The sequence below is a fragment of the Micrasema longulum genome, unplaced genomic scaffold (assembly GCF_059751315.1).
Source record: "Micrasema longulum isolate JH-2025_06_02 unplaced genomic scaffold, ASM5975131v1 h1tg001026l, whole genome shotgun sequence".
In the NCBI taxonomy this organism is placed as follows: domain Eukaryota; kingdom Metazoa; phylum Arthropoda; class Insecta; order Trichoptera; family Brachycentridae; genus Micrasema; species Micrasema longulum.
Window position 1 is genome coordinate 139,166 of NW_028278214.1, and position 24,566 is coordinate 163,731.

A 24,566-nucleotide genomic window follows, 5' to 3' on the forward strand; every position below is an offset into this window, starting at 1 on the left:
AGTTGAGTCAAACTCAATTAAAGAAATTTTTTTTTTTTAAAGAGTAACTCGTTTATGAAAAAAAAACAATGCTTTTTAGTATGAGCGAATCCGGTAGGAAGATCCATGGTCTATAAAACGGTTTTCAAACGTTCTTTTTACTAGATGCAGCCTGCACAGAACAGGGTGACATGGAGCGAATGGAAGATGTCGATATATCGAATGTGCTATCTCCTAAACAGAGCGAAGAGATAGACATTGATCAGAAAAGTAAATGAAATTCTCAGAAAGATATTTTAGTACTTTCTTTTCAAATAGAAACAGCCTGTATCTTTTCTGTCGTTTACCCACCGTTGACTCCATGTAATAATGCATAGGAAACGAATTTGGTAGATATTCCGAACCACAATACCACGTCATCGCGAGGCACATATCTAAGTACTTAACGTATGAAAAATCTTTTAAAAATATATAATATGTGTAATCGCCTCCCGCATCACAACATTATCTTTTAAATTAATTCATGTGATTTCAGAAGCAACAAAACGTGTATTTGCTGCTGGATTTACCGGCTAATCGACTTTGCACGCTTCGACAGTTTCGAGTAATTTAATTTAACACGCGTGCTCCATACCTTCGCCATTCTGTCCGCGTTCTCGATAACGAACGCAAGCGTTCTCGCCATCACGCGTTCAAAAGGCGGGAAATCAACTGTCAAAAAAGTCTTAACCAGTGTTACCTACGTAAAAACAATAATTTTCAAAAAAGCAGTGCCGTTCTTACCAAAAAACGATTTTAAATAACAAAGTGCGTCTTCCGATTTTTTAAATAGTGACTTTTTATCTCTTTTTATCACTCATCGGCAATTAAAATAATTATCGTGTAAATTACTAAAATAACATCTGTAATAACAATTTAATTAATCTTTTTGATAATTATGTTTTAAAGGTTTACTTTTGAAAATAAAGTGTCATAAATTGGAGGTACATCTAATTAACGCAATAAATTTATCTGTAAAAACTGCAAATAATAAGATTGATCATTTTTATCTAGGCACATATTAAAAAGTACTTTATTTTATCAGCATATTTAAAAATACTTAAATTCATTAATATTTTGACATGTGTCCGAGGGTTGGAGAATACCGTGCTGAACCCGAGTCGCGGACGAGTGTTTTCGGCTCGATCACTACTCTCAGTAAAAATCCTGTACAATATAATTTGGCAGAGAAAAGTCCGCCTAGTAGTGTAAAAGTTGGAGCATTCGCCTTCCATGTATGGTCCTGGGTTCGATTCCTGGAAGGGTCGACATGAAATATTTATAAGGTAGTTTACACTTCAATATTTCATTGTCCCTGGACTAGCACCTGAAGCGTAAGACTGATCACCTTACCTTTTATATTATTTCATTATTATTTTCCTCCTCGTAGTGTAGTGGTTAGCGTGTCTGACCATGGGTTGTGGAGTTTTTCAAAAAATATATTTAGGTGTATCCGTAATTTAATAATTTATTTAGGTATGATAATGAGATTTTTTTACCATCGGAAAATTCTTCGTCTTATCTGCACTTCATGCTACATAGAGTGCACATAATAAACTAGGTGCAGCGTATTTCGATCATCTGTTACAAGAAGGTAAGGTTGTCAGTCATGCGCTTCAGGTCTAGTAACATTCGAATATTTCAATGGAAAACCGCCTTTGAAACGTGAATATTATATTAAAATGTTTTTTACTACAGTATTTCAGTGTCCACTGGTACCTAACGCGTAAGACGGCTCACCTTACTTCACGTAACAGATGATCAAGATCGGCTGCATTTGGTGTTGAAATGATAAAGATTTTTAAAATTTTTAATTTGGTAAAATAAGGAAGGTTAGTGTTTTTTTTTCTTTTATTAGTTAATAGACTATCGAGCTGAGCCAAAAAAGAATTTTCGGACTTTCGTATATAATATTATAAACGCTGTGATTTTCGGAAGTTTTGTAATTTTGAAATTACTCCACTCGTGACGTCACTAGTTGTCGTCTTGGCTGGTGAGTTGGCTTCCCGGAAACCGGAAATCCATCCAACACTGAAGTTGATTGGTTGATTAGCTAGAACTTGTGACGTAGTTCAAACTACTTTAGGTACGTCTAAATGTTTGTAGTGGGCTTCTTTAATTAGCCAATGACAGGTCATAAACCAGGTAAATGCCTAAACTTCCATACTCCCTTTCCAGAAATGTTTTTCCTCTGTTGCAACATTTTTATTATTTTTTTCATACATTTTCGAGAAACTTCGCCGTATGGTTAAATTCTCTAATTTTTCCGCGTGTAATAAAATATTAATTTATTGGATTTCCCATAGCACTGAACTTCCTCATTCCATTCGTCCGTAGTCTTTGAAGATTCCAGATGTTTTTTAATCTAGCTTCAGTACGTAAATGTCATCAACTGTCGAATTATTTCGTACCTAAATTTCATAAATTGGCCATAGAATTCCAGTCGCCTAAGCCCTCTGTAGTTATAAGACGTATCTTACATTTATTGATACACAATTAAAAAAAAAAATTAAACTTTGTAAAGTCAGCTAGATTTCATACCGTCCGTGCGCTCTGTAGCTGCAAGACGTACTGTAATCTAGATCCAATCTGTTATCAAATATTATCGTAATAATAAACAAGAAACTGGGACCTCAACCGCCTTTGTTCAGCGGCCTTGAGCTGATTTTCACAAAAAGGGAGCTATACAAAATTTCCGTCATAATTGTTATCATTGACGCTGACGAAAATCATCAATGAGTTATAATATTGAGCAATAACTGAAGGATATTTAAAATAAATATTAATGTCATTTCACGTTGCGTCCTCTTGCACCAAAACCAGACAGCCTTGTGACCAAAAAAATGCTTGCTAACACTTTACCTTCTTACAAAAATAATACTTATATTATGAATAATATATTTATTCAAATTAACGGCACTTTTCAAATTGGAAATCGAATTCGTTTTCGCAACACTCGTACTAAATTCGAACTAACGATCGAATAAAGTATAATTGTTATTTTATTCTACAGTTTTTTTTTTTTTATGTATTCTACAAAAACATAATAATTTCAGCCACAAACAAGGTACAGTGCGTTTCAATGTTTAACAACCCTATAGTTACAACCCTATAGTTAAGAGGATTTCCAGTGCCAGACAATTTTGATGAAAAGGTATTTGAACATTGTCACTCTCTCGTAAACACCTCCCGATACTGTGCGAAAAAGACTATGCCCAACTAAAATCGACGTTTTATTGTCCTGTTTTTGCAACTTAAAACTGAAACAATGATGTTTTTTAAGTAAGTGTCAGAATCAAATTTTCTGCGTTTGCTTATTAAAAATAATCATATTTTACCATACGTCCAAAGACAGCTGATAAAAGTAAACACTTTTATGGGTTTTTGGATGGTCCTAGCTCTCATAAAAAAATATTTATTACATAAACAAAACTATATGGACACACGACTGAAGAGATAATATATATCTGTTCATATTGTATTTTATAACATTATGTACCTAGCTGCTTCAAACCTTTAACTGCATTTCTTTAGCTTATTAAAAAAATGTAAATATATTATTTACTTATTTTTAAACTAACTAAACTTCTAAACACAGTTCTACATTTTATTACTTTATAGTGTATTTTTTAAATTTTATGTTGTTAATACACTCATCTTTTTATTTTTATACCAACTGTACTTCTTAACACTGTTCCTATCTTTTATTTCTTTATATTGTTTTTTTTTAATAATTTTTGTTGTTTATATACTCATCTTTTTTTTATACCAACTTTACTTCTAAACACTGTTCTATCTTTTGTTGCTTTACATTGTATCTTTTTAATTTTATCTTGTTTTATATTTTGTATAACTTTCATGTATGTAAAAGTCTTGTGGGCGTGAAAAATTAATAAAATAAAAAAATATATACATAGTAAAATTAAAATAAAATATCTGTGGGACACACCAATGGTAAATATCTATGATGCGCAAAAAATCATTGCTCTAGTTACATGATCCAGGGAGAAAATACGGGACTACGTTTGTATGAAGAAAAGTAAAACCGCCCTCTTCACATACAAATTATGTTATTATTCGTTTGTGTTAGTTAGTATATACACAATAATTATTTTTTGAAAACTTTCTGTCACTTACACATTGACATAGGGTTATTAAACATTGAAACGCGCGTACATATTTACAAATGAGGAAGTTCAATGGTTTCTTAGAATATATATATTTTTTTTTTTTTTATTGTTTATTTTTGTTTTTGTACAATAAACAAAAGTGATAAAACAGAACATTAAAATAACAAAGCATAATTACATAGCAATGAAATACATATTAATAGTAAAAATAGTAAACAAAAAAATCCCACAAAGGCATGGCCTGTTCGTGGGTATACAAGAAAATTTTAATGAATGTTTGCTCCTATAATAAATAATAATTATTATTATTATTATTATTATTATTTATTTATTTACGGACAAAGTCCATAATGGACTGTTATAATTTTTGTGTAACATAAGAAAGAAAATGTAAAATATTCTGTAAAGGATAATATAGTATTTTTTTTATAGTAATTAAAAAAGGAAATAAAAAATATTTTTAAAAAAAAACAGAAAAATATTCCTTATTATTAAAGGGCAAAACAATAAATCATAGAAAAAAAGAGTTCATATCTTTAGTTTGAATCCAGTATAGTGCATGTTTTTTAAAAGAAGGAAAATTTAGAAAGTTTGGAATCAATGAAATATTATAAGTAAAAAATAATTAAAAATTTTTGGGCCAATAAAATATGCATGTCTCTGTGCGAGCCTCGTTTTACAATGTGGTGTTTCTAACACACGATTCCTTCTTTGACTCGATCTATTTGAATTGCTTGTAAATAAATTTTGGTTCTTAAACGTATATTTTAAATTGACAAATTACAACAGGGATGGAGAATACCTTAAATAAGGGAAAATGGAAGTCAAGGCATTTACAGGGCTTATGACCTGTCATTGGCTGGTTTAAGTGGCCAGTATATTTTAAACATTGAAAACAATATATTTGTCTTACTTCTAAAAGTTTGTTGATACGCTATACGCTAATACGTTAATACGCTATCAAACTTTGCCAATATTTTGAAGTTTCAAAATTATGAAATCACTCCGCCCGTGACGTCACGAGTTGTCGTCGGTGAGTTGTGTATAGGGTTTCCATATTTTTCTAGGGTCTCGCCGGGGCATTCTGAGATGGGAAGATGTATTAACAGAAAAGGCGATTATCAAAAATAAAACAGAAATGTTTCTCGTTTATTTTACGAGTCGTTTCTCCCGAAATAAATATATGCTTGCCATATTTTTTTGATGGCTTTAAATGAACTTTTTACTTTGAAACACACATGGAATCCCGGAAACCGGAAATCTATCACAACACATAATTGATAGGCTATTCTAAACAGCTGTTGACCAGAACCTAAGTCTTTTTAAAGTAGCTCATTTTATCATAACCTGTTTATTATTCTTTTTATACATTTTCCAGAAACTTCGCCGTATAACTAAAATCTACTTTGGCAAACAAATGTTTATCGCAGGAGGCTAAACTAGCAGTTCACAACGGAGTTCTAGTTCCAACTCTAATGTATGGGAGCGAAGTATGGAATTGGAAAAATAATGATGAAAGTAGGTTGAATGCTGTCGAAATGCGATCCCTCAGGCGAATGTGTGGTAAAACGATGTATGATAGGTGCACAAATGTCGAGATCCGTGAAGTGTGTAAGGCTGAGACATGCATTATTGACAGAATCAAGAAAGGGGTGCTGCGTTGGTTTGGATGTGTACAGCGAATGGACAGCGAAAGAATGACTAAAAGGATCTACGATGCAAATGTTGATGGATGCAGAAAACGAGGAAGACCGAGAAAGACATGGCACGATCAAGTCCATCAAATACTTGAAGATGGACATGTCAAAAGTAGGAATAATCGGCGTGCGTGCATAAGAAGATGTATGAATGTAGAGGAAGCGAGGTCTGTATGCCAAGATAGAGTGTTATGGCGTTCTATCCTCTCTGCCTACCCCTACGGGGAAACGGCGTGATGGTTTGATGTTGTCATTTTTACCGCGTGAAGAAAACATTTTTTAGTAGCACTGAACTTTCTCATTATGATGTACATTTCAAATATGGTATTCTATAATCATAAAAATGCCATTCAAAGTCATGGTCTCGGGTTCGATTCCCAGCATTGTTGACACGAAACAATATTTAAAAAAGTGTTTTTACATTAGAATATTTTCATAGCCCCTGGATTGGCATCTGAAGCGTAAGACTGATCATTCTACCTTCATGTAACAAAAATGATCAAGATACGCTGCGATTGGTGTACAAGTGAAGGGGAATGATGATTTTTTCATGGAGTCTTTATTATTTCTTTCATAGAAAAAAAAATAATAAGAAAATTAAAAGTACCTAGTAAAATTAAGACGAAAAAAATGTAAATAAAATAAGGAAGAAATAAAAGAAAAGGTTTACCTAAAAAAATAACAAAAATGTATTCAATGAGAGTTAAAAAAATGTTTTACATGAATAATAAATCAATATAGGAACATTCTGTCTACTAACCACTGATGACCATGAAAATGTAAAATTCTTAAGCTGCATGATGATTTTATAAATTTTATCGTTTTTCACAACTAGTTTTTGTGCTGACACCCTGTATGTTTATAGCTACTAGCTACCTGTCCAACACCGGTATGCGGTTATTAGTGACAACAATAGCTTATCTGTGAAAATGAAACATTTAATAAATAGACGCATCACTTGTATCAGATTTGTTTTCTCCAAGTGAAGTAAAAGAAAGATCACGTATAGTGAAAATGGTACTTAGACTGTTTTATGCTGTCATCCTACTGACTCTCATAAGTGCTAATAATTCAATAGAAGAATATGGTAAGTTGTTTCTATTTACTGTTGTTACTGCACATTTACATAACATACGATGGACATATTTAATAATTCTTATGTATGATAAAATTACCCTTTTTATTATATCAATATCCGTAAATATCAATATCCTTAAAGATTTTAATTTACCTAGAAATGTCAAATTAGTGTCTTTTAATATTACTAAATTAATTTTATTACAAATATTCCAACTATTAAACAAAAAAATGTAATTTCAAATATTTTAAATAATTCAGATCTAACAAAAAATGTCTCTGATGATCTTTCACGTTTGTTTAATATTTGTATTTATCAAAATTATTTTTAATTTAATAATATAGTATATACCCAATCTAAAGGCTTACCTATGGGTGCCCCAACAAGTCCTTTAATTGCTGATATTTTTGTTAATTATTTATAAAATTTAAATTTTGATTGTAAATCTCCTTTATTAAACAATGTTTTACTGTGGAGAAGATATGTTGATGACATAATATGTATATGGACCTGCTCAGATCGACAATTAAATTCATTTTTAAATTTATAAAATTTCTTCCTTGAGAAAATACAATTTACTCTAGAAATTGAATCAAATTGACAACTTAACTTTTTACATTTAACTTAAATATTAATTGTATTAACAAATAATAAAATTGAATTTAAAATATGTAGAAAACTAACATCTACAGATACGGTTATTTATAAATCTTCTAATCATCCTTTATCACTCGGTTTGACTTCATACAAACGTATTCCCGCGTTTTCTCCCTGGATATGGTACTAGAGTGATGATTTCTTTACACACAATAGAAGACCCATATGCATGGCCGTGAAAATACTTAATAAACTTCCATAAAAATGAAAAGAAATTATTTGCATAATTTTTTTTTCAAGAGTGTGAAAAGTGTTTTTAGTCGATAAATGTAACTGTAGAACAAACGAATATTTAGAAGATGGAACAGAGTAAATTTTAGTGTAAATAATGTAAGCACTTAGCAAATATAATATAATATTATTAAAGTTTACATTTTCTTATCTTTATAATATTTTTTTGAAATATGTTTTTGTTATTACAGTATTTTAACATTTTTATTGGTCAGATTGTACGACCACCAAAATTGAAATATTTGGGTAAATCGTAAGAACCCAAAAGGTTCTTAATCTAAAAATAAATAAAAAAAACAAAAAAAAACAAAAAACAAAAAAAAACATGGAACTGTATAATTTTTTGATGCAATTTTTTTTTCGTTATTTAAGAAGAATATTTTGGTATCAAATATTTCATTTCTACGGTATATCGTTGGCAAAATTTAAATGATCATTTCAGGCATTCGACGGCATTAACTCACATTCACCGGAGATGGGTCGAGTAGAATAAAAAAAATATCGATTATGTAAAAAGTAATTTCAGTGCTCTCGAATATTTTGGAATATAATTTGACAAAATCATAAAACAAACTATCAAAGCTCCACTACATTTTTCATATTGAATCAGAGAATATTAAAATAATTAAATGATATTGTAAATACTCTAAAAATGCCTAAGGGGCAACTTTAGAAAACTGCGTCTAATGAGACCCACAATTGCTCGCGCTTTTTTTTCGACCCAGCCGACTTACAAACATGAATATATACAGGGTATTCTGTAAGCCCTGTCACATCCAAAACCTCGATGATCAGTATGAGCAAGAAGACATATTGGCACATTAAAATAAATTTTTAGAACAAACAAAATTTACAAAAATAAAATATTTAAAAAAACAAATGGTTGCTTACTACTGCAAGGGTCAAGTGAGGAGAGGGGAGGGGGGAGTTTAATACACCATCAACCACATGGCCATGCCCTTCTCGCTTCTTCCCTGCAGAAATAAGAAACCATTTGCTTTTTTTATATATATTTTTTTTTTATTTTATTCGTTCTAAAAAAATATTTTAATGTGCCAATATGTATTTTTGCTCAAACTGATCATAGTGGTTTCGGATGTGACAGGGTTTAAAGAACACCCTGTATATAATTGCCATCAAAAACATTTTTCACTTTGTGGTATGACATTTTACACTTACATGTTTATAACTTTGTATAAACCACTTTAATTTAGAGTTATACTTCGACCGGTTTCGAGATTACTACCGTCAGAAATTAAACTAACTTAGAATTACTCACGTTGCTATTTATATAATAAAATATTGAAAACGCGGGAATACGTTTGTATGAAGTCAAACCGCGTCTTCTCTTAATAATTAATTTGTTTTAATTTCAAATGCTTTTTTTTTATTTTTTCATTTATCATACGGCAGAAATGCTTTTTACAATATATAAACAGCCAAAGACAGGTCATACGTCAAGTAAACACCAATACATCCAAGTTCTCGACCTACTGTAATATAACAATCTTAACCACATGGGGTGAAATACAGTTTTAGTCTACAAAAATTTGGACAACATTAAAGTAATATTAATTATTAATTTATTTATTTGATTTTATTTGGGCTTTTAACAGCTTTTACATAAAACAGACGTAGAAATATATTTACAATACTAGAGCCAATTAAAAAAAATCCACTGTAAATCTATTTATTTTTAAATGTTATTCAATGACATTTACCAAAAATACAATTTTTTTTACGCACAATGATACGATCAAAGATAATTCCATATCACGGTGTAGCGAGATTATAGACTTAGGAATTATTTTCGATAATAGATTGCTGTTCGGGTCTCATATAAATTCTATTGTTGAAAAAGCTTACCAAATGCAGGGCTTCATTTTAAAAATTCCCAAACCTTTTAAAAAACCAAATACATCAAAAACTTTATACAACACTTTTGTACGTAGTAATTTGGAGTTTGCATCCGTTGTGTGGAGCCCACAATACATAACAAACATAGAAAGTATTGAAAATGTTCAACTAAAATTTTTTAAATACCTAGATTATGAAAACAATAAAGCGCTTTGTACTTACAGCCAATCTGCCAAACAAAATGGATTTTTTACCCTTGAAAATAGACGCACTGTATCTGAATTATGCTATTTACTTTAATTATTAAATAATAAAGTAGACTCTTTTAACCTACTCTCCAAAATTATTCTTAATGTCCCCTTTCACGTGACAAGAAATAAGTATTTATTCCATCAGCAAGTCTGTAGCACTAACTATGCACAACACTCTTTTCTCTATCGTTTTTGCTCTAACTATAATGTTTTTTTTTCATCTATTAATATATTTTACATGCCCCTTAATTTATTTAAAAATAAATTAAGACTTATTATTTCTGGCTGCGATACGATCCCACTTACTATTTAATGATGCTCACTCCTGAAAACTTACTCCCACACTAATACACATAAACACTCATACAAATACACATAAACACATCCTTTTGTTGTAACACAATTTAACAATATGTAAGATTTTAATTTAGAAACTTTGCTGGTCTGTCTTCAACTGTATTTTTTTTTAAAATGTTATTATATCATTGTCGACTGTTTGTTTCTTTAAAATAAATTAATAATTTATATATAAGAAAAGAGTTATCTGAAAGAAGATCTAAAGAGAGATCTGCGTACCTACCTAAATGCGTGTTATTTTTACTTGTATAACCTCATATAATGTTCCCATTAAAGTTAACGAAAAATTTACGAAAGCCCCTTTTTTCAAATAATTTAAATTTGATTTTAGCTACGTCTCCTTCAGAATGTGGCTTCATATTTTTGACTGTATCTTCTCTGGTGACCAAAAACTGGATGAGAGACCCGAAGATAGACGATAAATTGGAACTCAATTGGGACTTCACCAGTTGTGCGGGAACTCCGCAATCTGATATTCCTAATAAGGTACCTTATATAATTTTAATAAAACTAAATTATGATCTATCGTAGAATTCAGATTTTACATAATGCCGTAATTTTTGATAGAGTGAGCAAAAGTTACATTAAATTCTTTAGATGCTTTTTATTATCTTTCCGGATACGAGAGTACGGATACTATCCATCAGTGGCGAATGGTTATTTTATTTACAGGTAAGCTATAAAAAAAATCATATATTTGTACCTACATAGGAGGTACATAATATAATGTAAGTAATACATACTGTAAATTGATATTTTTCTGTGGTTCTGTGTGATACTACAACTCCCATCCGTGAAATCAACTCAAACAACGTAACTTCATGACATATTATATTATATAGATCTATTATTCATTACTTTCATGCATAACTCATTAAAAAATAAATAAAAAATAACACTATGAATTCATTTGATATGAGGTATTAAATAGAAATGTCAACTGACCGAATTGTTCTAGAAATTAATAGTGCTAAAAACGGCCGCGTCGAGCGCCATATGTCCTGCAATATGACGCATGAAAGTAATTATGGTCTTATGTCAAAAGTACCATCTCAAAGAAAAATAGCCCTTAAGAAAAAATGATTGAAATACTGTTTTCCAAATCAAGAATCTTCAAATAATTTGTGTAATCTGCAAGTTTAATCTAGGAGAAAAAACCCGCACTGGGGTTAATACATTCAAAATATAGTATACTTATTTGTATGAAAAAATAAGCTGGAATAATCGGCTAGTTTCTTGGCTAACCGCAGGCGCTGGGCGCGCATTATTAAATTTTATATTTATATTAGGATAAAAATACAAACGGTGGAAATGATTTTAAATAAATATTATTTATTTATTTGTTTTTCAGTAAATAAAGTTACAATAAAACATTATTATGGTTCGTCAAATATAATGGTAAGCTGCGCATAATCGCTTATATATACGGTTCGCCCCTGCTACCCATGGTTGTACCCGTCAGACTTCATACTTGAAATGTTTAGCTACAGTAGTTTGGAGGAAAGAAGAAATGCATTGCTTATGTATTTTTTCCGATCATATTGACCCGTGGTATAGCGATCAACTCAGGTGTCATGGAGAGTACTCGTATTTTATTTAATGTTCCAAGGAACTACTTTAGACATAGGCAGCTTAAGCTGTTTTATCTTTCTGCTTGTGGAACCAGCCTGCCAATGATAATGCCAGTAGGAAGGGCAATGTCTTTACTAAACTGTATCTCTTCGGATATCGACATCCTTCATTTTACTGAAAGAAAGTTAAAAAAGAATGGCTTATTTTTACTCTAATTACTGATTATTTTTATTTTAACATTTTTATCACATTTAAATTGAATGGCAAAGTTTTTTTTATGCTTTGAATATATTTTTGTAATGTACATGAAAGTATTAATTAAATAAATTAATATCTCAGATGTTTTACGTTATATTATAATGATATGAAAATTTTCACTAAAACGAATCTTTAGAAGATGTAAACAATCTCCAAGGAGACCCAGATATGGTCATTAAATACTGCAATGATAACTACCTTTATTTAAATTCTCCCAATGCTATAAAGTGACCTTTACTAGAAATAAAATGATAAGATCGTCTTTTAATCTTATAAATTAATGCAAAATGCGAAGCAGACTGTGTTTGTGACGTTGGAGTATATTTAAATTAAAAATTGAAGGAAGACAGTATACAAAACGTACAATATACTGGACTTTATATTAAGAGTCTGGAAACCGTGTAACAAACCATGGACACTAAAAACAAAGCGTTTTCAAATTCAAATTAATTTATTTTGCCAAAATAACGTTACAAATAACAAAACATTTGAGGCATTTTATTGGGACAACATATCAAACCAGGAACCCTTGAGCAATGGTTTAATATCATTAAGGTGTAATACTCTCCAACAGCAAGAGTATTTGCCTCTTAAACATAGTTTCCCTGATAAGAAAGAAGAAGATCTCCAAATTGATCATGTTCAGCTGCCTGACTGCTCTTCCAATTGGCATAACCAGAGGCAGGTTGGTTTGGAAGCCGGGAGGTAACACAGTCTGTGCTGACGCTGTTTTTTTTTGCACATGTCCGCAGTATTCTTGAATACTCCTCCACAGTGTGGTCTTCTCAATACTCCAAACTCCACTTCAATTTTTAGAGCACCTAAACTATCGAAAAAATGTTTATTTTAATAACTATAAAGAAACTGGACCTCATCGCAAATCAACGCCTTGCAATCTAGAAGAACCATGAATGACTCCATATTCCTTTACAAAATAGTACATAACTTTAGTCATCAACTACTTGGTAAAATTGAAATTCGTATCCCTCAATTAACACCGCAGGTACAACAAATGTGTAGCAATAAGAATGCATCTTTTCCCAGAATCTTTTTTTTTCTGAATACATATTTTCTCACTTTAAACAATTACAAAGAAAATGCCAGAGTCTTAATTGCAAATGACAGTTTTAATTTTATTTAACTGCATTTAACAAACTTTGTAAATATTTTATTATATACTTTCGTATTATATTTATTTTATCTTGTTTAAAAAAACATATCTAGGATTACTCCGTGTGAATCCGTTAGCGATCAGATTTTTTAAAACCGACTTAACAAAAAACTTTTTCTTTTCGGATATTTTATTATATTTTTTTACAGGTGGAGTAATATTTATTTTATTTAACTTTTTGTCATCATCATCATCATCATTCAATGGTTCAACAATTCAACTCTCTAGAGCAGTGTTCCCCACGGCGGGGCGTACGCCCCACCGGTGGGGCATAACGCCTCAGAGGTGGGGCACCACGCTTCAGAGATGAGACACGTCGGCATTCCACATATAAAGGGGAATACTCATCGGTCATACGAAAAATGCCTGAGATGTATAAAATTGAAATATACGCCAAATTTTTCTTACAATAGAACGTTACAATTTCAATAATTATCTAAAAAGAATCCATTTGTTTTTTGTAATAATTTCAGTTATAATATATGTATTAGATTTTATTTAATTTCATTAGGGATTCATATGTTTACAAATATATTACAATATGATTTGAAAATGTACCTGCTGGTTAATTAAAAAAGATGCCGGTGGGGCATCTGACTTTTGTAAAGACTACGGTGGGGCATGGCATAAAGAAGGCTGGCAGAGCAGTGTACTCTAGAGGGTGAAATCTAGTATTTTGTATACAAATTCAAAATACTCTAATATTTACAAGTTCATTTATTTTTTTTAATGGGAGATAAATAACTTAATTGGAAATTAAACATTCTATTAGTGATACAAAATACCATTAATAATACATGAAGGACGTAAAAACAAAAAAAAACTAAAAATATTCGAAACTATAATTAATTGTGTTGATAGTAATAATTTTAATCAAAATACACTTTCCCTTGTGACCATGGACATTTTTCACTTTAATTAAGTTGAAAAATCTAATTATTTCAATATTTTTTCCGCAAAAGAAGTTAAGGTTATTTGAATAATGTGAGATTATAAAAACAGAATATATCATTTGAATTTCGACAATAATAGTAACTATTCGATGATTTAACAATATGAAAAAGTTACCTATTAATGTCATTCAAATTGGTTACGGAAGTTGTTTTGCTTGTCCTATAATCAAAATTTACTTTGTGAGATTATAGGGAAAATTTTATTGTTCTGTTGCAACACATATTCGCCAAATAAAATAATAATATAAACATTCAATCAATGATGTAGACTATGATTATTAATTCTGTACTGTATCTCTAAATTTCAATTCATTATGTTACATTAGATAAATATAAAATACGCAAATGTTATTGTTAAGTAAAGCATATTTTACAAGAAACAACCACAGCAAGACTAATTTTTGAAATCTCTAAGTTCAGTCACAACACTCCACTACTTCGGGAATTACACTGGCTACGTTTTATAATATAAAAAAAATATATAATTTTGTAAAATATTAGGAGGTACTTTTTTATTTTTTAGTAATTTAAAAGACAATAAAAATATTTAAAAAACATCAAAATATTCCTTATTATTAAAAGCGCAACAAAATACGTAATATAATGAAAGAGTTAATATCTTTAGTTTGAATCCAGGATAGTGCGTGTTTTTTAAAAGAAGGGAAATTTTGAAAGTTTGGGGTTAGCGAAGTATTATCAGTAAAAAAAGAATTAAAAATTTTTGGGCTTATAAAATATGCATATCTCTGTGCGAGCCTACAATGTGGTATTTTTAGCGCATGATTCCTGCTCTGACTTGATCTATTTTAATTACTAGTAAATAAATTTTGGTTTGAATAAATTACGTAAAAAGAGTAAATTTTGGTAAATAAATTTATAGTAATTAAGAAAAAAAAATCCTTATTATTAAAGGGCAACAAAATATATCATAGAAAAAAGAGTTCATATCTTTAGTTTGAATTCAGGATAGTGCGTGTTTTTTAAAAGAAGGAAAATTTTAAAAGTGTGGGATCACTGAAACATTATTAGTAAAAAAAGAATCAAACATTTTTGGGCCTATAAAATATGCATGTCTCTGTGCTAGCTTCGTTTAACAATGTGATATTTCTAACACACGATTCCTTCTTTGACTTGATCTATTTGAATTACTTGTAAATTTTGGTTCTTAAATATATATTTTAAACATTGAAAACAATATATTTGTCTTATTTCCAAAAGTTTAGCTTCTTGGAACAATTGGAAAGAGGGAAAAGTGCGATTTTTGTGAAGCATTATTTTGAAGATAAATCTTTTAACAGTTTCTAATAGTTTAATATGGTTGTTAAAATCTCCCCCCGTCCAATTATTTCATAGGAAAGCGATGACTGTACAAGTGCATAATATACCATTTTATAATATTTACCTGGGCGTAAATACTTAACCGTTTGAACGCATAGGTTAAATACATCAGTTTAATAATAATTCCTTCAAGATGATTAGTCCATTTAAGTTGACAGTCAATAATTACTCCCAGGTATTTTATGCACCTTTTAGACTTAATTTTTTTACAGTTGTTACATTTGTCAAGATTACAACATTTATTGTGAAACATTACATTTATTTTGTGTGTTTTCAGTTTAACATTAATTTCTTTAAAACTGTTTTGGCAAACAAGGTATTCTGTGGGCGTAACTACTGGCATAAGGAGTTTATATTTTTTACTATGTACACTTAGAAAAAGAAGTAAAGTTTCCATTTTTAATGTATATAAGACGTGAACACATATAATAATACCTTAATTTGGATGAAAACGCTAAAAAGTTCCTCAGCTGTATACACAATCAAAAGTCTTTCAAGCATGTTTACTTCGATAATTTTCTTTAATACTAGAGTTAATAATATGAATAACATTATAATATAATGTTTTTTCTGTCGATTACTCAAACATTCTTAATTTCCATTGATTTTGCCGTGCGCGATTTTTATATAAATTTGTATTTAATGAAACGAGTGAATAATTATATTTTCTCTTGAACGCAAACTTGTGTTCGAAAACTTAGTTTTAGAGATTATATGGAACAATTAGGTCAAATGAACATAGGAGTCCGACGTACGTCTCGTCGGTTGAGGTATTGTTGATACATCTGCCAGCGAAAAACGTGTTTTATGCCTTACTCGTGCATGCTAGTTACTGCTTCTTCTTAACTCAAAATTTTTCAAACAGTTTTCTTAATAAAACAAAATATATGCATATAATGCGTTTCAATTTTAGGTTGCTTTATATAGCGTCAACCCAGAGACGCCATCGGCTAAGCCATTAGAAATAGTAAACGTTGCAGACCACAAATGGAATTACTATGTTACCAAAGTCTCGTTGGGACCGATCCAAGTTTCGGCAGAGTGGACGAGAAAGGTGAGTTTAACATATAAAACACCAAATGAAAAAATAAAATTCGATTCGTTCGACATAATATCCAATTTTCATGTAGTTTTGTACTGAAAAAATATCTTGCAATATAATTTCATATAAAATTAATATTTATGACACGTAAAGAAGAAGAAATATATATATCCGTGAATTCTGTTTCCAGGGAGCCCTTAGGAACAATGTGACCCGGGAAGCTCGCGGCGCCCAATGTTACCCATTCTGGATAGCCAGCTTTAGAGACAGCAGACTACTGAAGACGAACTGCCTAAAGTTCCACCCTACTTGGATGGGAGATACCAAGTCAGTTTATATAATCAAACACATACAATATGTCAATAATACAAGATCCAGTAGTAACAATATGAGAGGAAAATGGCAGGAAGGATGGAGTCTCTGGACTTTTAACAAACAAAACTGTCAAAAACAATCAGAACAGCAACTCAAATGATAGAATAATCATTACAAATCGATTAAACAAAACCATTTGCTCCGCTATCACAATGGTTGAAAACATTTTCGATGATTTGTCTAGGCAGGTTCTTAATTGGGGAGTTCTCGCTGGTATTAATTTTCTTAACTTGGACAGCTCAAAATAAAAATAATTATTAATATGGTGATTTTGTCATTAAGGTGAATAATCTAGCGAATCATCATTCTTACCATTTTCTGTGGATCTCTTTCTGAATTTTTAATTTAATTGAAATTTTTTATTTTACCTGATTCTCTTTTGTCCACCTCGTGGTGCGTGTTGTACTTTGCAAAAGATTCTTTACTGGATTTACTGAAATGTTTTTATCTTACTGTTATTTTATGCTGTAAATGATGTTTCTATTGCTGTTTGTAGTGCTTATTAACTATTAGGTGATAATTACGAAAAATACCAATGAATCTACGCGTGTCAAATAGTCTATTAGGTGTCACAACTTTAGCATTATTTGTCTGAGAGTAACGTAATCTTGTAATATCGTTCATGTTGCTTTAAAAAATTTTGTATATTTTTTGTAGTATTTAAATTTTTATGTCAACAAATATCAATGTTCAAATTTCTTCTAATTCTAGGAATCAAATAGCTAATATTCCTCTATCCAGACTCCTGATTCCTGGAACTCACGATGCTGGTGCATTTGCTTACGGAAGTTACAGAACAATGTTATCCCAGTTTGTTCTCTGCCAAGACAGAAGTATCTGGACCCAACTTGTCTCTGGAATCAGATACTTGGACTTCAGAATAGCGTATTACAGCATTTTGAAGGACCTGATCAAACCAAAAAAAGATCTGGCTGATCCGTAAGTAGAACACAACAAATTTAATTTCAGTGTTTTATTTTAAATAAATTCAAAATGTTTTTCCATAAAATAAATGCTGAAACAATAAATTCAGAATACCTGAAACAATTAGTGTTATTATATATTAAACTTTTATATGGTAAAAAATACAAAGTGCTTTATTTTGAATAAACAATTTTAAATGCCATGCGGAAAAAGAAATAATAATTCACGAAAAAAAACAAATGTACGAGTCCGCAAAAGTCTCGTATTATCAACAGCTTATTGACGGTCAGCAGATTAAGTGATAGAAATTACTTGTCATTTAATATCTTATGTTCCCTAGTTCGCCCGCACCTTGAGTATTCCTCTCTTATCTGATCTCCATATAATGATGTTCACATTAAAAATATTGAATAAATTCAATATCGATTTTAAGAAAGATAGGCTGGAGGTTGGGCTTATCCAGAGACCAATATACGTATAATGAGTTGGAAACTAGATTAAATATATCTTCTCTTCAAGACCGTCGAAATAAATCCGACCTTCTAGTCCTATTTAAAATTCTCAACTCGCCTGAACTTCTGAGCTCAATAAAACTTAACATTCCAACTAGAAACCTCAGACAAAACTTACTATTTCATACCGATAACCATAGAACTAACTATGGGTCTCGTTCCCCTATGCCCAGAATTCTTAGGTCTGCCAACAAACATACCAGTCTTGATTTCTTTGATAACAAGTTACCTATTTTCAAACGATCACTGAATAAAATTCAATTAAAACACACCTCTCCCGCTTCCACTCTCCCCTAGTCTACTATATACCATTGTGTCTTTCTACTTTCCTTTATAATAATTTTCTATGTAAAAATATGTCCTTAAAAATGACCATTGGGCGTATGTATAATGATTAACAAAAAAAATCATTTGATTGCTCCCGATCGTAATAACTTAACTTTTTGAATAAATTCGTAATAAAGAAATATTTTATTAATTATTAATGATTGTTATTCTTTTAGCTTATGGTTAAACCACAACATGATAAGGGTAACTCCACTTCTTCCACTCCTGAAAGATATTAGAAGATTTTTGGACTATACTACCGATGAGGTAATTTTGCTTAATGATATAAATTGGATATTACTTACCTAATCTAATACATATAAAAGCATTCGAAACTTTATCGACATAAATTATCAGATATCTAACCTTGTCAGGTAAAAAGTCAATAACCGCAAATTTTTAATATGATTTAGCTATGTGAACAGAGTTACGACTAAACTAATTTAAAGAACTCACAGGGCCAATATATGATTCTGTGATTTTTTATTGAGGGATCAAAGTAGTGCAGATATAAATATTTATTCTTTTTCATCAGATTTTTTTCTTTTTCACCAGATTGTAATTTTAGACGTACATCAACTTCCCGTTGGCTTCTACAGTTCCAACGACGCAATAATTATTGAGAGACACAACACATTACTGCAAGTCTTCCAGAGGGAGTTTGGGAATCACATTCTTGGCTTTGAACAAGCCAGATCCTTCCTCAATAGAGACATCAATGGACCGACTGTAGCACAAATATTAAAGACTGGTAGGAGATTGATTATTGGATACCCAGAACGTGCTGTCACCAACAGTAAGTTTTCTTTACCATTTCTTAATTTCTATAATACGACAGTTTTTTTATATACAAGGCGTGTTTTTTAAGTAAGTACCATTTGATATTTTTAAAAACTAGTAAACTTTTTGTAACAATTTCATTTGTATATGAAAAAGCATGGTTTATTTACTTTTCCACATAATTACCACCAATTAAGACACTTGTCATATCAAACTACAAGCTTTTGTATTCCATTGTGATAGAAGTTTGCGGCCAAATGCACCAAATCGTCAGTTAGTGATCACTGAGGGTCGCCCACTCCATTCCTCGTCATGAACATTCGTTTGGCATCTTTGAAAGCTCTGACCTATTTGCTCACAACACTCATACTGTTTTATCCATACGATTCACAAATTTGACGGTGAATGTCAACCGCTTTTATGCCTTTAGCACTAAGAAAACGCATAACTACCAGTTCTTCATAGTCAGCGGGATTCTCTATTGGCGGAGGCATTTTAAATACGCAAAAGCAAATATATATACGATCAACCGATGCCGCAATGGCGTCTGTGGCTTGCCAACAGATATAGGACAACAACTCGCCTCAAAAAGGAATTTTGGAAAAAAATTGATTGGAACCAGCATGAACACGATCACAATACTAGAGAAAAGAACAAAATTAGACTTCCATTTAGGAAAAAGGCAAAGTCACAAAATTCAATTTTATTTAAAGCAATTAAAAAGTATTACGAAATGGAAAAAAATATTTATGAAGAAAAAAACATATCAAAATTTAAAATAATGGTCAAGACATATGTGATAAACAATTTATAAATTAAATATATTTTCAATGTTATTATTAGAACACACATAACAATATGTATGATATGTGTGCCCTACTTTAAGATTTAAATAATAAAAAAAAATAAAAAAAAGGTAATAAAAGTTTCAGCTTTTCAATGAAGAATTAAAGATATCCCAAGTAAACATTCGAGAACTTTTTATTTATTATCATTTATTGATTCGAGCTTTTTTACAATATATACTATGTATTATGTTTGTACACTGGCATCAAAATTTATTTATTATAAAACATAAAAAATTAAAATATCCTCTCTAGGATGTCCCGTACCAAAAAAATCTTATCTACCCTTCCTCTCTCCACTCTTGAAAATAGGCCTGCTCCAACTTCTTTCACTCGTATTTGTCTTAACCCCCTGCATCCAGACACCGATAGCCATTTGGACAATAATGTCGGTCCATCTCTTTGGTAGTCTTCCGACAATCCTTTTGTTTTCTCTACTTCAATATTCGTGGCAACCATCAGGTGTCCACCTCTCTAGCCACATCTCCGGCCCATTGCCACTTTAGCTTTTAATGCCTGGAATACTTTACATTCGTTAATAGTTTTTTCAAAATACGTAAATAATTATCATCCCTGAAGAGTACAACGTTAATGCTAAACGCACAGCACAGGTGTAAAAACATAATATTTATATGCCGGCCTCGTGGTGTAATGGTCGGCGCGTTTGCCTACCGTGCAAGAGGTCTCGGGTTCGATTCACAACATGATTCGGGAAGAGAAAAAGTTGTCGAAATCCGGCGCTCCCCAAACACTTGATTTGGAGGTCGTGCTTTTGGCGTTGCCGGCCCCTCTGCCTGGAACCAATTTCCTTCAAACTTACTAATCATTGACAGTCCCAGATAGTTCAGATCCCAACTCAAATCCCACTTCTTTAGACCATCATACCCTCAATTTTAAATCTGAAAATATAATATGTCACTTTAGTTTAGTTAGAATGTAAGTTTAGGTATACAATTGTAAAGTGCCCTTGAGGTGATTTTTCACAAAAATGGCGCTATATAAACAGCCAAATATTATTATTGTTATTGTAGCCTTAAAAGGGTGTTTTTACACTAGAACATTTCATAGTCCCTAGACTGGTACCTGAAGCGTAAGACTGATCACCTTATTTTCATGTAACAAAAATGATCAAGATACGCTGCAATTGGTGTACCAACGCAGTGCCCTATGCACTATTAGGTGAGGAAAGGGAATGATGATGATAGTGACTATGTAACTACGGAAAGAATTTGCGTTTTCTGTGTACTTTGCTCGGTTTCAATCCACTGCAACCTATGGAATAGTTGGCTAGGGGGGGTTGTGCAGCATCCATCGTAAAGCCTCTCATTGTTTTACAGAAATTATTACTGAGAATAATATTCCGGTGCCCTACAACATACCCGTCAAAACAGTTGTTCCAATACATGAAGGTGCTGGATATGAGACAACTGTATCTAAAAGAAGCACTTACACACTTCTGGTCGAACAATAAGGAATCTCAGCAAAATGTTCGTACGAGGATTTCCTAGAGCACAAATTATGTCATACCCAAAATTCGTACTACTTTTGCTTAGAGACATCTCTTCTTTATTGCATCGAGAGTGTACAATATTTTGGAAGAGCGTATTAAGCTCTCAAGGACAAAAACTATTTTAAAGAGAGGAGTTAAGGACTGGATTTTCCTTAGTGGGAGGGATATAAGTAGGAAACTCCTGGATGATTTTCCGAATGTTTGAGTTTACTGTTTACCATATTGATGTGCCATATTTTTGTTTTTTATATTGTTATTATTTTTATTGTGTTTCTGATTCTATAAAATATTTATGATGATATACTCACGTGTCTGTGTCAACTAATTTCTCGTCCTATGGAGTTGGGACATCAAAACCGTTCACCACACCGTTATGTCTCAAATAATGTGTAGTAATCTGTCTTTAAATAAATGAATAAATAAGTAAATCTATTCAAGTTAGTTTAAAGGCGTTAAAATAATTTATTCTACGATCTAAATAAATATTATTAAAAGTTTTAACTTCACCGCATTTTCTTTTTTCAGCAAACAAATGGCTCTGGCCAAACGTGAAACACATGTGGGGCAATACAAACGACCCGAACCAGCTGAAAAGATACCTGGATGCTGTTATGGACAACCCATACAGACCACCAGGCCCCACGTATAATCCTCTTTGGTCAGCCATGGCACAAACCACACCTTCTTCTGCAGACGTGGTCTTGCTTCTGGGAAGTCTGAGAAAGAATGCTGACATGATCAACAGGAACCTCACGTACTGGGTCCACCACAACTGGTGGAACAAGGCGAATATCGTGTCTAGTGACTTTTACATGGGAAACAATCTGGTAGAGGTCATGGTGCATATGAACACTAAGAAAGGAAAGATTCTAGAAGAAGTTGGAAAAGTGCTGTTCGGTGCTTCGTAAAACAAAAACTTTTTTAAGTAATCCGAGACATTTTATTGGAAGATGAGTAAAGTTTAAATACAGGTGCTTTTACTGCCTTTACGCACATAAAATGCGTTGAGTCTCTTTTTAGAATAAAGTTTATCACTACTCTTTAAAGCTGACCCACTTATTTTTACTCATTTTCTGAACATGTAATTTGTACTTTATTTTAACTACCCACTGTAAATAAAATACACAATAAACTGTATATAAAACAAGACGTACTCTTTATTTATTTTAACGTCTTCAAATTTCTTACTAGATTTAATTGTATGAGGGTATTAAAAGCAAACTTAGAAATCTCCATTAAAGGAGTTACTGAGATATTTGCGAAAAACTTTGAAAAAAAAAATGGAGAGATTTCTAATTATGCTTTACTTAGTCAATGGAAAATGCTAAATTTGCGGTGTCAAGTAGTATAATTGTTATAATTGCTATAATTGTTATAACTGTTATAACTGTTTTTGCAAGTTTTAGAGACGGTTTTGAATTACGCTATTATTTAGGTAGGTAGGTTTTTATGTATAGTTTATTTTGGCATCAATAAATATTTTTCCGAGTTTGGTGGAGATTTATAAGTTCTAATACCCTCATATACCGAATTTAAGCTATAATTTACGACTTTAAGATGAATCGCGGTCTGGCATTTCTTCACACAAACGTATTATCGTATTTTCTTCCTGGATTATGGCACTTGAGAAATAGTTTTGTTACACATTATATATATTTACCATTGGCGTGTCCCTATTGTTATTTTTTTGGTTAAATTGTTTCTATTGGGGCTAATACCATCCAAATATTCTTAAAAGCACCCAATTGTATGTGCCGTCTTCGGACATACGGTACACAAACATAGTAAATATTTTTGAAAAATACAAAAATTACCAACACAGAACATTGAGGTATATAACTAGAGTAAGCTTGAGCGATCGAAATGTGGTCCCTCAACCGACCAATTGGCTTTGATAGAACGAACGTCTGTTGCGAGCAGTCCCAGGCTACTTTCGTACTTTTGTCACCTCGCAATTACTAAAATGCTTATATGTACGCTAAGATACTGTACAAATCAATCTGGAAAAGCGATAGTATAACCTTTCACCGGTAACTAATGTTTTTGTTAAGATAATTGTTTAAAATAACTATTTAATTGATGAAAAACGTCTTATTAATATGTTACTAGTTGAGTAGAGTCGTGAGTTATCTCCTTTCTCTGTTCAACTCAGTTAGTCCAGCGTATAGTAAAACAATAAACAAAGGTAACGCGTATGCGGAAAGGAGCGACATACTAAATAGAACTTACAGTAGACCGATGTAAACAGTCAGTGCTTTTTACTGTACTACGTGTTTTGCTTGACATAATAGACGTGATATGACGTAACAACACTTTTTCCCTCCGTTGGTCATTCCTTTTCTTTTGGGGACGACTTTTTAGCTAGGATTTGTGTGGAATGTCATCTCTATATATTATATCTCAACGACACAGAAAAACTATTCTGATCCCTCATTCTTAAAAAAATCAAAAACGGTTGCGTTTGATTTTGTCGATTTTAGTTAGACATTATCAGTCCGACGTGCAGTTGTTTTTTTCATACAGTATCGGGGAGGCAATGTGAACGAATGATTTGAAAACTATGTTTAAATACATATTCATCAAACTGCTGTGCCACGCATATCCTCTTAAGGGCTTTTGCAAAACATGGGATACTTTCGGTATAATCCTTAAAACGTTGTTGAAAGAATATCTATATTAAACC

At 31.5% G+C, this 24,566-nt stretch overlaps 1 protein-coding gene across 3 annotated transcripts; it reads left to right on the forward strand.

The window, feature by feature from the left end:
* Nucleotides 1–620: 620 nt before the first annotated feature.
* Nucleotides 621–23,032, forward strand: LOC148277483 (PI-PLC X domain-containing protein 1-like). Of its 3 annotated transcripts, none has more exons than XM_088232832.1 (9): nt 621–962; nt 6,711–6,932; nt 10,608–10,762; nt 16,482–16,622; nt 16,801–16,937; nt 17,697–17,924; nt 18,925–19,015; nt 19,304–19,544; nt 22,409–23,032. In XM_088232832.1, the coding sequence occupies exons 2-9, from the start codon at nt 6,860–6,862 to the stop codon at nt 22,789–22,791; spliced, it is 1,449 nt and encodes a 482-aa protein (XP_088088958.1). In that variant the 5' UTR covers nt 621–962; nt 6,711–6,859; the 3' UTR covers nt 22,792–23,032. The 3 variants fall into 3 exon arrangements, with proteins under 3 accessions (XP_088088958.1, XP_088088960.1, XP_088088959.1); XM_088232834.1 differs by having other exon boundaries at nt 621–883; XM_088232833.1 differs by having other exon boundaries at nt 621–786.
* Nucleotides 23,033–24,566: the final 1,534 nt, after the last annotated feature.

What these genes read in the sequence shown, in the direction of transcription:
- LOC148277483 (XM_088232832.1), top strand. Translation starts at nt 6,860, where the DNA reads ATGGTACTTAGACTGTTTTATGCTGTCATCCTACTGACTCTCATAAGT. An exon ending in AATCTGATATTCCTAATAAG is followed by an intron (nt 10,763 to 16,481) that starts GTACCTTATATA and finishes TTTCAATTTTAG; the next exon opens with GTTGCTTTATATAGCGTCAA. An exon ending in ACTTGGATGGGAGATACCAA is followed by an intron (nt 16,938 to 17,696) that starts GTCAGTTTATAT and finishes TTCTAATTCTAG; the next exon opens with GAATCAAATAGCTAATATTC.